This window comes from Saimiri boliviensis, chromosome 2, assembly GCF_048565385.1.
Source record: "Saimiri boliviensis isolate mSaiBol1 chromosome 2, mSaiBol1.pri, whole genome shotgun sequence".
Classification (NCBI taxonomy): Eukaryota; Metazoa; Chordata; class Mammalia; order Primates; family Cebidae; genus Saimiri; species Saimiri boliviensis.
In genome coordinates this window covers 841,413-856,307 of record NC_133450.1, presented here as the reverse complement: position 1 = coordinate 856,307, position 14,895 = coordinate 841,413, and the positions used below count along the sequence as shown (strand labels likewise).

At 54.3% G+C, this 14,895-nt stretch overlaps 2 protein-coding genes across 3 annotated transcripts in view; one reads left to right on the top strand and one right to left on the bottom strand.

The window, feature by feature from the left end:
* Nucleotides 1-711: 711 nt before the first annotated feature.
* On the top strand, nucleotides 712-14,034 carry SH2D7 (SH2 domain containing 7). The gene is made up of 6 exons (XM_003942979.3): nucleotides 712-887; nucleotides 2,172-2,261; nucleotides 6,519-6,684; nucleotides 6,973-7,185; nucleotides 9,815-10,501; nucleotides 12,332-14,034. Exons 1-6 carry the CDS (start codon nucleotides 712-714, stop codon nucleotides 12,380-12,382), a joined length of 1,383 nt encoding a protein of 460 aa, XP_003943028.2. The 3' UTR covers nucleotides 12,383-14,034.
* The window catches only part of CIB2 (calcium and integrin binding family member 2), a 26,803-nt gene continuing 25,933 nt past the window's right edge, over nucleotides 14,026-14,895 (bottom strand). For both annotated transcript variants that reach the window (XM_003942978.4, XM_074392592.1), the window contains one exon: nucleotides 14,026-14,630. In XM_003942978.4, the coding sequence (XP_003943027.2) occupies nucleotides 14,609-14,630 (22 nt within the window). In that variant the 3' untranslated portion in view covers nucleotides 14,026-14,608. The remainder of the gene's footprint in view (nucleotides 14,631-14,895) is intronic.

Genomic DNA, 14,895 nt, shown 5'->3' with positions numbered 1-14,895 from the left:
TCCTTCGCTGTTTCAATGTCACCTCCTGGCAAGGCTGACCCCGACCCCTGACTCTCTGTCTGCATAATGTGGCCATGTGCTCTCCTGTTCTTCTGCCTTTGTCTCTAAGCCAAATGCTTATTCCATTTGGCTCTATATTCTCTACGGGGTTGTCTCCCACCACTAGAATGTGTGTGCCATGAGGGCAAAGTGCTCTTTCATTCGCTGCCTTATTCCCAGGGCCCAGATTTACATGGCACACAGTAGGGACTCAATACGAGTGGAAGGAGGACTTAGCACAGAACTTCTTCACCGAAATAAAATAGCCTCCGCTGAGGAAGGATCCCTAAATCCACTGCTTTGCTCACAGGGGCGGTGCTGTGGACTTTTGCCAGGGTCCGATCTTTAGTTGCGGCAGAGACCAGAGGCTGGGGGGAACAAGGCCAAACCCAGTGAGGTAGCTCATCTGCTGGCCAGCAAGCCACAGAGGGCCTGCTGTACCCCTCTCAGGCTGCTATGGTGACTGTTCCCCCATGTCTGCAGCCAGGCAAGGTGCCCCACCCCAAAGCATCAAAGGGGAGAACCAGCCACCAGCCTAGAGGTGACAATAGAGCCGCTGTGTGGTACGGGCCCTTGGGTAGGGCATGCGCTCAGGCAAATGAGCCAGAGCACATGCAGATATAGAGGCATGTGTCCTGGCTGAGCTCGGCTTCCACTCCGGGGCTCGGCAGCATGGAGGACAGTCTAAAGCAGCTCAGCCTGGGGAGACATCCCAACGGGGCAGGGGGCAGCCAGGCCCTGGCTGAGCTCCAGGAGCTTGCCCTGAAGTGGTTCATGGAGACACAGGCCCCCTTCATTCTGCAGAACGGTGCCCTGCCTCCTTGGTTTCACGGATTCATCACCCGCAAGTAAGGCTGCTTCCACCCACATGTCCCCCCAAGCTGAGAAAATGGTCTGGGAACTCTGGATCAGACTGGTTCCTGCCCTTTCCCTGGGCTAGGCAGGGGCCGTGGGAGGTGGTGGGCAGGGGGACAGACTGAGAGGAACCACGTCCTCTGGTGCTGGCTTCTGTGGGCAGAGTGTGGCAGAGCAACAGCCTCTACTTCAGCACGGGTGGAGGATGGCTGGGGCTGCCAGGCTGCCAGAGGACAGAAGGAGGGCCAGGCCCTGACTTGATGAGTAACTAGGGGCCCTATCATTTATCATCCAAACTAGAACACTATCAGTAACTAAGCTAGGAGAACCGCTGTGAACGGGGCCATCCCAGCCAAAGCTGGATGCACGGTTGCCCTAGGTATAAAGGCCAAGATAGAGGTTTGGCTTTCTGTTTGGGCTGGATCTCCAAGCAGCCAAAACGTCTGATGAAGGAATGGCAAATCCAGCCAGTCTGTAGGTCCTGGCACGGCCCCTGCACACACCCAGGGCCAGCTTTATGGGCACTGACTTGCACACCAGCACGGGGTCACCAGGGCTCCACATTTGGTTTGATGCTCTTCTGTCGCTGTCTTGAAATTCTAAATCATTTTGAACCAGGGGCCCCATGTTTTCATTTAGCACCCGGCCCTGCAAACTGTGTAGCTGCATAGAGCAGGCACTCAGTATTTGGTGAGTAATTGGGTGAGGGAATACGTATGTGGTGTATGTACTGCCAAACCAGAAGACGGCTGGAATTTTTCACCATGCCTCCAAAATATTTGGCACCGTGTGTAAGATCTCTGTAGCTGCCTGGGATTGAAGGGGGCAGGAAGGGGAATGAGTCCATTTCGGCCGCTGCAGACGTCGCGGCACCTCCCTGCAGCAGCTCATCTGCCAACTGTACGCAGTGGTTCTGAGGGAGGGACTCCCCACTAAACCTCGATGTCTCCAGCTCTGTGGGTTTATTCCTGCTACACAGCCATCCAGGTGGGGAGTGAGCGGCCAGGGTCAGCAACCAGGGTGCCTGCTAGTAAGGCTGCATATAGCTTCAGACTCTGACCCAGCCCAGGACAGTCTAGAACTTAATGAATTGGGCCCAGATAGACCAGATACTGAGCCCTGACGGGCTACGGACCCCTCCAAAGGTCTGAGTGGCTCCTCTATAAAGAGTTGGAGGTCTGGGACCAAAAGGCATGGCCAGCAGGGATTCCAAGAGAGGCCTAAGTCAGGCTGCTGTTAGGACACAGACCCCAGCTGATGGCATGTCCTCTGCCCAGGCAGACGGAGCAACTACTCAGGGACAAAGCGGTTGGGTCCTTCCTCATCCGCCTCAGTGACCGAGCCACCGGCTACATCTTGTCCTACAGGTAAGAGGGGACGCCCTCCGGGCAAGTGAGCTCAGCCTACCGTAACCTAGCCTTGCAGATGAGTGCAGAGGCCCCACCTGCCTGGATTGCCTGGCTTTCCCTGGGTCCTGACTCCCGACTCTCTCATTCCTCCATCACATGCTCAGCAGACATTTCCTGAGCAGCACCAGCCATAGACTAGGGATGAGGCCATGGCCTTCAAATGAGGTGAGTGGGGGTCAGGGGAGGCTTCAAAGAGGTGAACTTTGAGCCCAGGATAGAAGGAAGAATACAGGTTGCAAGGCAGAAAGGAGGGCGTGGTTGGGGTTTAGGAGGGGGTCTCTGGTAGACGGAAAGGCATGTGCAGAAGTACAGAGGGTGAAAGCCAAGGGCGCCGGGGGGGTTGCAGGTTGCTGGGTGCAGCGGAACGCTTGGTTCCTTTGGAGGAATGCCCAGAGGGAAGGGCGGGAGAAGCGTAGAACGGCTGTAGATGCCCAGCTGTGTGTAGACCGTGACGGACACTGTCCTTGACGCAGCCTGTGGAGAGAGGACTGGAAGTCGGAGCTGGAGGTGTGGGGGACGCCGGGGACCCTTGCGACTGCCCGGATGTGAGATAATGAGGTCTGGGCTAGGGAAGGACGATGGGGATAGGGAAAAGGAGACAGGCAGCCAGGACCAAGGCAGAGACGGCGATGTCGGGTCTCGCCCCGAGAGAGGGCCGGTCGGGAGGAGAGCGACAGAGGAGAGAAGAAGGCTTCCCCAAGTAGGGAGGGGGCCGGGACTCCAGGGTCAGCTTAAAAGGCCTCAGATTAGGATTCAAAACTGTCACATATTCAGATGGCCCCAGTTCAAACCCTGACCTTGAGCAAGTTACTTTGCCTCTCTGTTCCCCAGTTTTCTCATCTGTAAAATGGGAATATGATAGTACCTGCTTCATGGGACGGATGAAAGTGTGCAATCAGTTGATACATTTAAAAGTGCTTGGCACAATGTGTAAAACATAGTAAAGACTTTAAATAAATGTTAGCCGTTCATTGTTAAAATATTTTTGCTCTGACACTGTGCTGTGCGTTTTGAAATACACTAACTCGGTCGTTTTCAAAAGTCTTTTGAGCTTTAGGGATTTTTTTTCCTTTGGTTTTGTTTCTTCCCAGATGAGATCTTAGGCAGAATAGTAACTCCGCTCAAAGGCATACAAATAAAAAAAATGAAACAGAATAGAGTCCCAAAATAGTTCCAAATGTTTGGTTACCAGATTTACAACGGAGGCGTCACTGCAATTCCATGGGGGAAAGCCTTGTTTTTTCAATAATTAGTGCAGGGGCAATTGGATATCTAAATGGAAAACAATGACTGCTACCTCATACCATACATGAAAGTTAATTAATTCTGGATGGATCACAGATCCAAGAGAGAAAAGCAAAACAATACTATTTCTAGAAGGAAACAGGAAAGCATTGTTATAGGTCAATGTAAATGTCTTTGAAAATGAGAGGCCAAGATATTTTAAACAGGACACAAAAAGGCACTCATCTGAAAAGAGTGATTAATTCGATTTCCTAAAACTAAGAATATTTATTTATTTTTCTTTTCTTTCTTTTTTTTTTTTTTTTTTTTTGAGATGGAGTCTTGCTCTCTCACCCAGGCTGGAGTGCAGTGGTGGGATCTTGGCTCACTGTTGGGACTACAGGCGCATGTCAACACGCCTGGCTAATTTTTGTACTTTTAATAGAGATGGGGTTTCACCATATTGGTCAAGCTGGTCTCGATCTCCTGACCTCGGGTGATCTACCCGCCTCAGCCTCCCAAAGTGCTGGGATTACAGGCGTGAGCCACTGCGCCCGGCCAAAATTAAGAAATTTTATAATTGGCTGGGCGCGGTGGCTCATGCCTGTAATCCCAGCACTTTGGGAGGCCAAGGCGGGTGGATCACAAGGTCAAGAGATCGAGACCATGCTGGTCAACATGGTGAAACCCCATCTCTACTAAAAATACAAAAATTAGCTGGGCATGGTGGCGCGTGCCTGTAGTCCCAGCTACTTGGGAGGCTGAGGCAGGAGAATTGGTTGAACCCAGGAGGCGGAGGTTGCGGTGAGCCGAGATCACGCCATTGCACTCCAACCTGGGTAACAGGAGCGAAACTCTGTCTCAAAAAAAAAAAAAGAAAGAAAGAAAAAAAAATTTTTATAATTAAAAAACATTATTAAGAGAAGAAAAAGGTCAGGGTGGAGACGTTATCTATTAGAATACGCGTGTCTAACAAAGGACTCAAATCCAGAATATGCAAAGAACTCCTACAAATAAGTACGACAAAAACAGCAATTCAATAAATAAAAGCTGAAGACCTGAGCAAGCCCTTTACCAAAAAGAAAAATGCAAACCTAGAAGGTCCATAAGTATATGAAACGATGTTCAGAGTCCTTAGCTATCAGGGAAATGCAAATTAAAGCATTTGCATTGAATAAAGCATTTGCATATTCCCAATGGATGGCAATAGTGGAAAGACAGAATATGTGGAACAGCTAGAACTCTCACACATTGCAATTACTTTATTTTATTTTATTTTACTTATGAGACAGAATTTCACTCCTGCTACCCAGCTGGAGTGCAATGGCATGATTTCAGCTCACTGCAACCTCCGTTTCCTGGGTTCAAGCGATTCTCTTACTCCAGCCTCCCGTGGGATTACAGGCAACCACCACCACACCTGGCTATTTATTTTTTAATTTTTTTAAATTTTTAATAGAGACGGGAGTTTCACCGTGTTGGTCAGGCTGATCTTGAACTCCTGACCTCAAGTGATCTGCCCACCTCAGCCTCTCAAAGTGCAGGGATTACACAGGCATGAGCCACTGCACCTGGCCCATTGCAATAATTTTAGAAAGCAATTTGGCATGATTTACTAAAGTCAATCAGGTGTACCCTTGACCCATCAACTCTACTCCTTGGTATATTCTTATCAGAAATGAGTACATATTCACCAAAAGATACGTACAAGAATGCTCACAGCAGCTTCGTTTATAACAGCCCAAATCTGGAAACAACCTCACTGTCTATCAACAGAATAGGTACATGGTGGATTTTTCATTAACTGGAATACGACATATAAACAAGAAAAAAAAAAAGAAACTAATCCTACATGGACATGAATCAATCTCCAATATATAACGCTGAGTGCTAGACACAGAGAAATATCACAGAAGTTCTCTGACGGGCAAGACTAACCTATGCTGATAGGCGTCAAAATAGTGGCTACCTTCTGGGGACATTGACAGGATGTGAGCACAAGAAGGTCTGGAGGGCTGGAAAGGTTTTGTATCTTGATCAGAGTGGCAGTTACATGGGAGGGTTCCTACATGGAAATTCATCAAGCCGCACATTTGTGACGTATGCACATCATCATTTAGAAGTTAGTCTTCTAGGAAAAAGGAAGGTGAAGAGGGTGGGATTTTAGGGTGGGACTTTACAGGCTGCAGAGGCAGGGGGAACTGCATCGTTGCAGCTGGGTGGGGAGTGAGGTTGTTGTACAGGTGCAGAGTTAGATCTTGTCTTTGTTTAAAACTTTGGTGCTTTGTTCATTGTGGATTTTTTTTTTCCCGCATTTTGATTTTCTTTTCTTTCTTTCTTTTTTTTTTTTGAGACGGAGTTTCGCTCTTGTTACGCAGGCTGGAGTGCAATGGCGCGATCTCGGCTCACCACAACCTCCGCCTCCTGGCTTCAGGCAATTCTCCTGCCTCAGCCTCCTGAGTAGCTGGGATTACAGGCACGCGCCACCATGTCCAGCTAATTTTTTGTATTTTTAGTAGAAACGGGGTTTCACCATGTTGGCCAGGATGGTCTCGATCTCGACCTCATGATCCACCCGCCTCGGCCTCCCAAAGTGCTGGGATTACAGGCTTGAGCCACCGCGCCCGGCTGATTTTCTAAAATATTTCGTTTTCTTGATTGAGTTTTTTGGCACCCCTTTAAATGTCGCACCCAAGATGAGTGCTTCACTTGCCTCACCCTAGTCACGGCCCTGCCCTCCCTGACTCCACCAGAACACGCTTCAGTACTTCCCAGGGTCCCAGGGCCCTGTGGTTTGAAAACCTCTCCCTAGTTTCCTGACGAACACACACCATGGCTCCGAGTGGGGCACGGTGGCCCCCGGTCAGGGGGGTCTGTTCTGGATCAAGAGCTGGGACCCCTCTCCCGCACCCAGGCACAGAGCTCAGACCCTGGGCCAAGGCTGGGCTGCCTGCGATTGGCAGCCCCAGACCACAGGCAGTTGTGTTGCAGGGGCAACGATCGCTGCAGGCATTTTGTCATCAGCCAGCTTCGAAACCGGCGTTACATCATCTCAGGAGACACCCAGAGCTATAGCACCCTGACCGAGCTTGTGCGCCATTACCAGGAGGCACAGCTTGAGCCCTTTGGAGAGACGCTGACTGCTGCCTGTCCCCGGGTAGGTGCCCCACTTCCCCAGGGTGAGGGTGGCGGGGCAGGGAGCTCAGGCCTGGGGTGTCCATCACTCAGGCTACCCCTTTTCAAGCCCTCCCTATTTACTATCATCCAGAGGCACTCCGTGTGGGGTCACGATCCCTACCGGACAAAGGGAGACTGTGATGATGTCTTACCTGAGGTTAGGGACCTGGTGGGAATGTTTCAGTCCCTTACCAGCAATCTCAGGCAGGCAGCTGGGGACTCGCTGGGCGTGTGTGACCACCTGCCTGCTGTATCTCCATCCCCCCAGCCAGAGGACAACGATCTGTATGATGCCATCACCCGGGGCCTCCACCAGACCATCGTGGACCCGGAAATCCCGCCTGCCACGGCACCCCCCACAGTGGTCCCAGACAAGGCTGCCAGCCCCCGCTCTTCTCCCAAGCCGCAGGTCTCCTTCCTCCATGCACCGAAGAGCCCGGATGTGAGTCCCTGGAACCTGTCCCAGGAGGAAAGCATGGAGGTATTCCGGGTCACTTAGGGTCAGGGTGACCAGACCAGGGATTCGAGGGCCAAGCTCCCAGTCAGACCCTGAGGCCGGGCCAACCGCTCCCTCGGCTGTGGGGGGTGAGCCAGGCCCAGAGAGGTGCAGACCCAGCTTGGAATCACCCAGTTCACCCATGCCATGGCCTGCCTCTGGCTGGCTAGATTCGGATCAAGCCTGAGCTTGGGCATTTTCTAGCTTTAGGCAAGTCACATAATTTCTCGGAGCCTCAGTTTACCACACCTGTGGTTCTTGTGAAGCTTGAATGAGAAAACGGATATGAAATGCCTGAACACCCCTTAGGAAGCTGTAGCATGGGGTGCCTGTGAGTCAGTACTTTATTCTCGTCCATGGCACTCCATGAGAGAGACTCAGAAAAAGCTTTCTTTTTTTTTGAGACCGAGTCTCGCTGCGACGCCCAGGCTGGAGTGCAGTGGCGCTATCTTGGCTCACTGCCATCTCTGCCGCCTCCCAGGTTTGAGCGATCCTCCTGCCTTAGCCTCCCGAACAGCTGGGATTACAGGCGCCTGCCACCACACCTGGCTAATTTTTGTATTTTTAGTAGAGAGGGGGTTTCAAATACTGGCCAGGCTGGTCCGGAATTTCTGACCTCAAGTGATCCACTGCCTTGGACAAAGCGCTAGAATTACAGGCATTAGCCACCGTGCCTGGACTTTTTTATTTTTATTTTTTGAGACAGAGTCTCGCTCTGTTGCCCAGGCTGAAGTGCAGTGGCACCGTCTCAGCTCACTGCAATCTCCGTCGCCTCCCGGGTTCAAGCGATTCTTCTGCCTCAGCCTCCCTAGTAGATGGGATTATAGGTGCACACCACCATGCCCAACTTTTTGTTTGTTGGTTTTTTTGTTTATCCATTCATTCATTCATTCATTTTTTTGGTATTTTTAGTAGAGACGGGGTTTTGCTATGTTGGCCAGGCTGGTCTCAAACTCCTGATCTCTGGTGATCTGCCTGCTTTGGCCTCCCAAATGCTGGGATTACAGGCATGAGCCACCGCGCCTGGCCAAAAGATTGTTCCTTGTATCAGATCACAGCATGCTAATGGCTTTTCCTCATATTTAGAATAAAAGCTAAATGTTTCGCCAGGCCACACAAAAGCCTCACCAGGTGCCCCGCTGCCCCTGCTTCCTCACTGGGGGCTTCGGTGAGGCCTTTCTTTGGCTGCTTTGGCCACCTAGATCGTCCTTGAACATACTGACTTGCTCCCACCTCAGGGCCTCTGCACTGCTGTGCCGTCTGCTTGAAATGCTCTTTTTACAGGATATCTGCATGGCTCACACTCTAACTGCATTCCATTCTCTTCTTAAATGTCACCTCCTCAGAGAGGCCCTCCTACATGACAGAAAATATCACCTTTCCCACCTGCCATTCTCTCTAGCCCATGACCCTGCTTCATTCTTTGTAGCACTGACCACGCCCTCAGACTCCATTGCCTTGTGATATATTTGCCCATCACGCAGCACATCAAACCATATTGTGCTATACAGTACAGCAGTAGGCTGCCCGTTTCCCAGATTAGAATATAAGCTCCCAAGAGTTAGTCTTGCTCACCAAAGTCTTTGGCACCGAGGACAGCGCCTGGCACATCGTTGGTGCTCACTAAATATTTGTTAAATGAGTGATGGACTTCGAGATGGAGCATTGTGGAAGGAGGTGAAGCAGTGAGTGGGTGTGGGGGCTCTGAGGGACCGGTGGACTACAATGGAGGTGGGAGGAGCAGGGGAGGGAGAAGTTGTGTGGGGAGGTAGAGCTGGTGACCCAAGGCCTTGAATGCCAAGGTAAAGAGAGAGTCCTGGCCGGGCACGGTGGCTCAAGCCTGTAATCCCAGCACTTTGGGAGGCCGAGGCGGGTGGATCACGAGGTCAAGAGATCGAGACCATCCTGGTCAACATGGTGAAACCCCGTCTCTACTAAACATGCAAAACATTAGCTGGGCATGGTGGCGCGTGCCTGTAATCCCAGCTACTCAGGAGGCTGAGGCAGGAGAATTGCCTGAACCCAGGAGGCGGAGGTTGCGGTGAGCCGAGATCGCGCCATTGCACTCCAGCCTGGGTAACAAGAGCGAAACTCCGTCTCAAAATAAAAAAAAAAAATAGAGAGAGAGTCCTAGGCCGGGTGCGGTGGCTCAGGCCTGTATTCCCAGCACTTTGGGAGGCCAAGACAGGCAGATCATCTGAGGTCAGGAGTTTGAGACCAGCCTGGCCAACATGGTGAAACCCCAGCTCTAACGAAAATACAAAAATTAGCCGGGCATGACGGCGGAGCCTGTAATCCCAGCTACTTGGGAGGCTGAGGCAGAGAATCACTTGAACCCAGGAGGTGGAGGTTGCCGTGAGCCAAGATTGCACCGCTGCACTCCGGCCTGGGTGACAGAGCGAGACTCCGTCTCAGAAAACAACCACAAAAAGAACAAGTCCTAGAGTGTGAGAGCTGGAAGGGACCCTGGGTGTGATGGATCCAACCCTTGCATGTACAGGGGGGTAGACTAGGGCCAAGACAGGGGGCCTTGGCTTATCTGAGAGAGGTTTTACTGGAGGGCATCGTGGTGATGGGCTGCCCCTTAAGACTTTCTCTGTCCCTGTCTCTCCAGGCTCCCATCAGATTGCCCCCACTCCCTGAGAGGAGTCCCTCCCTCCTGGAAGAGTCTTTCGGAGGCCCCAGTGACATCGTCTATGCAGACCTGAGGAAGATAAACCAGGCACGGCTAGGCTTGGGCACAGAGGGGTCCAGCAGGCATGGCCCGGTTCCAGCTGGCAGCCAGTCCTGTTCTCCAGGCACTGAGGCCCAGATGAGACTCTCAGATGTCGAACAGAACAGGCCTAATGGCCTGGTGCCCGTCCTCTCTGGGGCGAACCCAGGCCAGGGGCCCACAGAGTCTCCCACTTCCTGGGGGTTCCTCCTGTCCTCCAGTTCGGATGCCATGGGGTCCCTGGGGGCCACCTGGAGGCAGGAGTTTCCAAAGCTGAGCCCAGAGGCTCAGCTCTGCTCCCAGGGCAGCTCTGAAGATTTCTATCAGTTCATCGGGACAGAAGGCCTCCTGCAGGAGGCCAGGGAGGCGCCAGGCCAAGAAGGCAGCACCTATGAGCAGATCCCAGCTTGCCGGGGTGGCCCGGCCAGGGCCCCACATCCTGGGGCCAGTCCCACATATAGCAAACTGTCAGTGCCCGTGGACTCTGGCCACAAGAGGATCTCAGGGACCCCAGGGCTTCCAGAACCTGGAAACACCTATGAGCAGATCCCAGCACCCAAGAGCAAGGAGACCGGACGGACACAGAAGGTGAGCTCCATGATGGGGTGGGGCAGCTCCCGGCCCTTAGAGAGCACGGACCTGCAGCCCCCAGGCATGGGCAGGGCAGGTCACCGGGGCTGCCGGAATTTTCCAGCCCTATCATCCGCCTGGAAGTGGTGATGGTGGTGGGAGAGGCAGCTGCTAGATTTGGATGTAAGACAGGGGCTTCCAGGCCCTTCTAAGGGCATTCTCTACAGCAGATCAGGGTTCCTGCCCCTCCCTCTCAGCCTCTGCAGGGGTCTCAGAGCCTCTGGGAGTAGTAGAATGGCCCCTTATCCCCTACTCCCTCGCCTTGTAGCTTTGGGCAAGAGAAATTCCAGGACAACCAGTTGCGCCGGAATTATGGAAAAACGACGAATAGTTTTTAGGCCGGGCTTGGTGGCTTCTGTCTGTAATCGTAGCCTTTTGGGAGGTGGAGGCAGGTGGATCGCTTGAGCTCAGGAGTTTGAGACCAGCCTGGGCAACATGGCGAAACCGCGTCTCTGTGAAAAAATACAAAACATTGCCAGGCGTGGTGGCCTGTAGTCCCAGCTACTTGTGGGGTAGAGGCAGGAGGATCGCTTGAACCTGGGAGGTCAAGGCTGCAATCAGTCAGGGTTGTGCCACTGCACTCCAGCCTGGGAGACAAAGTGAGACCCTGTTTCAAAAAACAAAACAGAACAAAACAAAACATTACAAAACATTTTAAAGTACGTCTCAAATACCACAATTATTCCTTTGTTTATCTGAAATTTAAATTTAGCTGGGCGTCTGTATTATCACTTAGCAACCCTACACAGGACCTCCATTTCCTCCTCTGTAAAATGGGCTGATCCTCTGCTTGTATCCAGAGGCAGATGCCTGGAGGATAATGCTAGACATCCTCTCCTGCTCAGGACACAGCCCAGAGAAGGCTCTTGATGAACAGAGCTATTATTCTGAGGCTCTCTGTGGTGGTGGTGGTGGGAGAGGCAGCTGCTAGATTTGGGTGTAAGATGGGGCTTTCTAGGCCCTTCTAAGGGCTTTCTCTGCAGCAGACCAGGAGTCCTTTCCCCTCCCTCTCAGTTTCTGCAGGGGTCTGATAAGGAAGGAGGAGATGGGACCAGGAATGTGGAGGGTCGTGGCCGGGAGTGGGGCTTGTCCAGGGTTTCCAGGGAGGCAGACGAACTCTCTGGAGCCCTCGATCCCAACCATACTCTGCCTTTGCCTGGAGACATGAAACCTGGGAGTCCCCTCCCCATGGGCAAGGCCTCTGATCTCAGGCCCATGCAGATCTTCCTGCCCAGACTCCTAGTGGAAAGATCTTCCTGGGAAGGGCTGACAGCTCCTCCCTCAGGGCAGGGCTCTACCCACCCACCCCGTGGACAGCAGCCTTCAAGATCCTGACTCTCCCGGGAGCACAGACCCGGCAGTGGACAGGTCTGAAAACCCCGGAGGCCACATCCCATGTCTGCTTTCGCCCTGCAGCTGCCCCATGTCCCCCGCCCCCAGTCCCTGAGCCCCTGGGTGCAGCCTCACCCCACCCTACGTTGAACACCAGTGCATCCTGAGGCTGCCAGCGATATGTCGAGGGGGACCAGGGAGGCTCACCACCCTTTCCACACTCCCCTGTCCCCTCCTCTCAGCCAGAAGAGGGTGAAGCCTGCCTCCAGAAAAATTGGAGAGCTAAAGGTAGGATTTCAGGCACTGGGAGGCTTGTGACATCAACCATCAGAATTCCAACCTGGCCTCATTTCTTGGGCTTCAGGTCCCAACGCGGTCAATGAGGGGTCCTCGGAGCCTGGGTCTGCCCTCCCTGTCCAGCAACCCCAGGCCCCAGTATCTTCTCCTTCCTTGCAGCCCGACATGCTTCGGAGGCTCTTCTTCACCGACAGGAGGCACAAATTCTGAGGGCCTGGCATCTGGCAGCCCACCAGTGGGTTTCCTGGTACCCAGGCCATGCCAGGGGTTATCGCTAAGCCCTCAGCTCACTTGAAGGCTCTGAAACTTCAGACTCACCCAGCCTGCTGCAGAACTAGGCTCAATGACAGCTGAGCTGCCTGCCCGAGACCCTCCGGCTGCCGGCAGCTCCTGCCTATGCCCTTTCCTTCTGCCTCCCAACCACGCAGAGGTGGGAATCACGGCTGGAGAGAAGTGAGCCTGGCCAAAGGTGGGGGTCAGCACCCCCATTTCCCAGAGGAGCATGCTGAGGCCCAGGCGGACCGGCTCAACCTGCCTTCCACTACTGAGCACTTACCAAACGTGTGGCAGGCCGTGTACTGGAACGGACACCTTTCTAACTGGCCAAGTGACATCCTGCAATTGCTATTGGGAACAAAACCGGTTCCCCTCCTTGCGGCCCCATCAGCGAAAAGGAGGGGAGGGCCAGAAGCCACATCCTCTGCCTCTGCCTCGAGGTGACTGGCGCAAGAAGCCAGGAACCAGCAGGGAAGGCCCGGCCTCGGAGGCCATGGCTCTGACTCTGGAAGCGGCTGGGCTCCTGGGGACCTGCCCCGTGGCTCCTTTCTGTCTTCTGCCCCCATCCCACCCTGGCTGTGCAAGCTGGGCAGATCCTAAGGGCATCCAGTCCAACCCCTTTGTGCTGTAGATGAGGAAACAAGGCCCGCAGAGGAGCAGCGACCTGCCTGGGGCTGCACAGCCAGCCAGGGCCTGAGCAGAAGCCTGTGGTCCGGCAGGGCAAGCCCAGCCGGCTGCCTGGGATGCACTGCTGGGCTGTATCTGGTGCCAGCCAGTGGGCACGTGGCGGCCATCTCTGTATAACCGGGTCACCCTCACCTGCCCTGTCGCTCCAGTTAGTCCTGACCTCGACAGGTGGCTCCTGAGCCCCACCCATAAGACCCAGCCCCAACCTGGTGGCCTGGCCCTCCAAAGAGCCCTCAGGGCCTTGCCCAGGCACCGGAGGCACCAGCATGGGCAGAGGGCACTCAGGCCGCTCGCTCCAGCTGTGCCCTCAGGTCAGGCTGGCTCTTCCTGGATCTCTGTCCCTCAGGAAACCTCCTGTTTTGTGTGCCACTTCCTTTCCTATCCACATGTCCCCTTCTCTGTAAGGGTGGACAGCTGGCTTGCTGCCCGGCTCCCCACTACCCAGCCCAGGCTGCAGAAAACAGAAGTGATCGTCTCCAGCGAGAACACCATAGGTGCCCCTCTTCCCTGCCCTGACCCCGGGCAGAGCTGGCTCAGGTCGCATCTGTGGGAAGTCCACCCTTAGTGACCACTCGGCTGTGCAGCTTCTGAAACACAGGCCTGTCAGAGTCCCGCCCTCCTTGGGGGTTGTAAAGATTGAGACGGAATCAACTGCCCCGTGCCCGAAGTGTGGTTGGCACTCCCGGATGTTGACCAGAACACTCTCAGGGAATTCACGGAAGGCTCGGGGCCCGGATGCGTTTTCCTCCTGAAGGCACACACGCTGAAATCAAAGCTAGTGCCTAAAGCAGGAGGCACCGCCTCACGCCGAGAACTGAGGCAGCCATGGTGGCATTTTGGGGATCGGAAGGTGCCCTCCAGCACTTCTTAACATCAGCAGACGTGGAGAACACAGGGATGCAAAGGTGTTTTATTACCAGGAGTTCACAAATCTGTGGACAGCACACACCAGTGAGGATCCCATGGTGCTGGGGAGGGCAGGCAGGGTGGTCCTCATGACCCAGAGGCAGCGCCAGGGGCAAGAGCCCTCGGGCCCAGGCAGCGGTGGGGGGCAGCCCAGCCTTGGGTTTTGGAAAAAAATTGCATAGCTCGTTAAAACCCTGACCTCTTCTTCTTTTTTTGGCCCTCTGTCCTGGGTGACCAGGGTGTCCGCCAGCACTGGGACGCAGCAGACCCCACCACGGCCGGTCGGTTGATCTGCCTCTGCCGCTGGGAGCTGGGGGGCACTTCTGGACGGGAAGAGGACTGGGGGTGCGGAGGGCCTGGGGCGGGGCCCCAGCGGGGCTGTGGGAAGGGTCCTAACCCTCACACGCCCCCTTCCTGGTTAGTTTTTTTGCTGAAAGGGCCACAGGAAATATTCGTGGTATCAACCCCAGAGGCTGCCACCGCGTGCCCGGGGAGCTTGGAGGCCATGCCCACGTGACCGCAGGGCAGGAGGGTGGACTCCAGGCCCCTGCAGCCTCGGCCATGTCCTCAGATCCGGATGTGGAAAGTGCTGGAAAGAGAGAGGGCAAGAGAGCGTGAGAGGCCCTGAGTCGGGCAGCCAACGGCTCCTCAGGGAAAAGCCCACCAGGCCCCAGCCCCGCGCCGGACAGTGCCTCATCAGGACCCCCCGCAGACAGGATGCGAGCCATCAACACGGAGGGAAGGCTGGCTTGGCGGGGACAGAGGTGCCCAGGGAGCTCTGCCCCTAGTTATCACTGAAGAGGCCGCCAGGTCCTCAACCTTCACATCGGAGTCTGGCCCTCCAGGGGACAAGG

Excerpts from the sequence above, each read along its gene's own strand:
- SH2D7 (XM_003942979.3), top strand. The coding sequence starts at position 712 with ATGGAGGACAGTCTAAAGCAGCTCAGCCTGGGGAGACATCCCAACGGG. Across the intron at positions 888-2,171 it reads CACGGATTCATCACCCGCAA|GCAGACGGAGCAACTACTCA; the intron begins GTAAGGCTGCTT and ends TCCTCTGCCCAG. Across the intron at positions 7,186-9,814 it reads CCCAGGAGGAAAGCATGGAG|GCTCCCATCAGATTGCCCCC; the intron begins GTATTCCGGGTC and ends CTGTCTCTCCAG.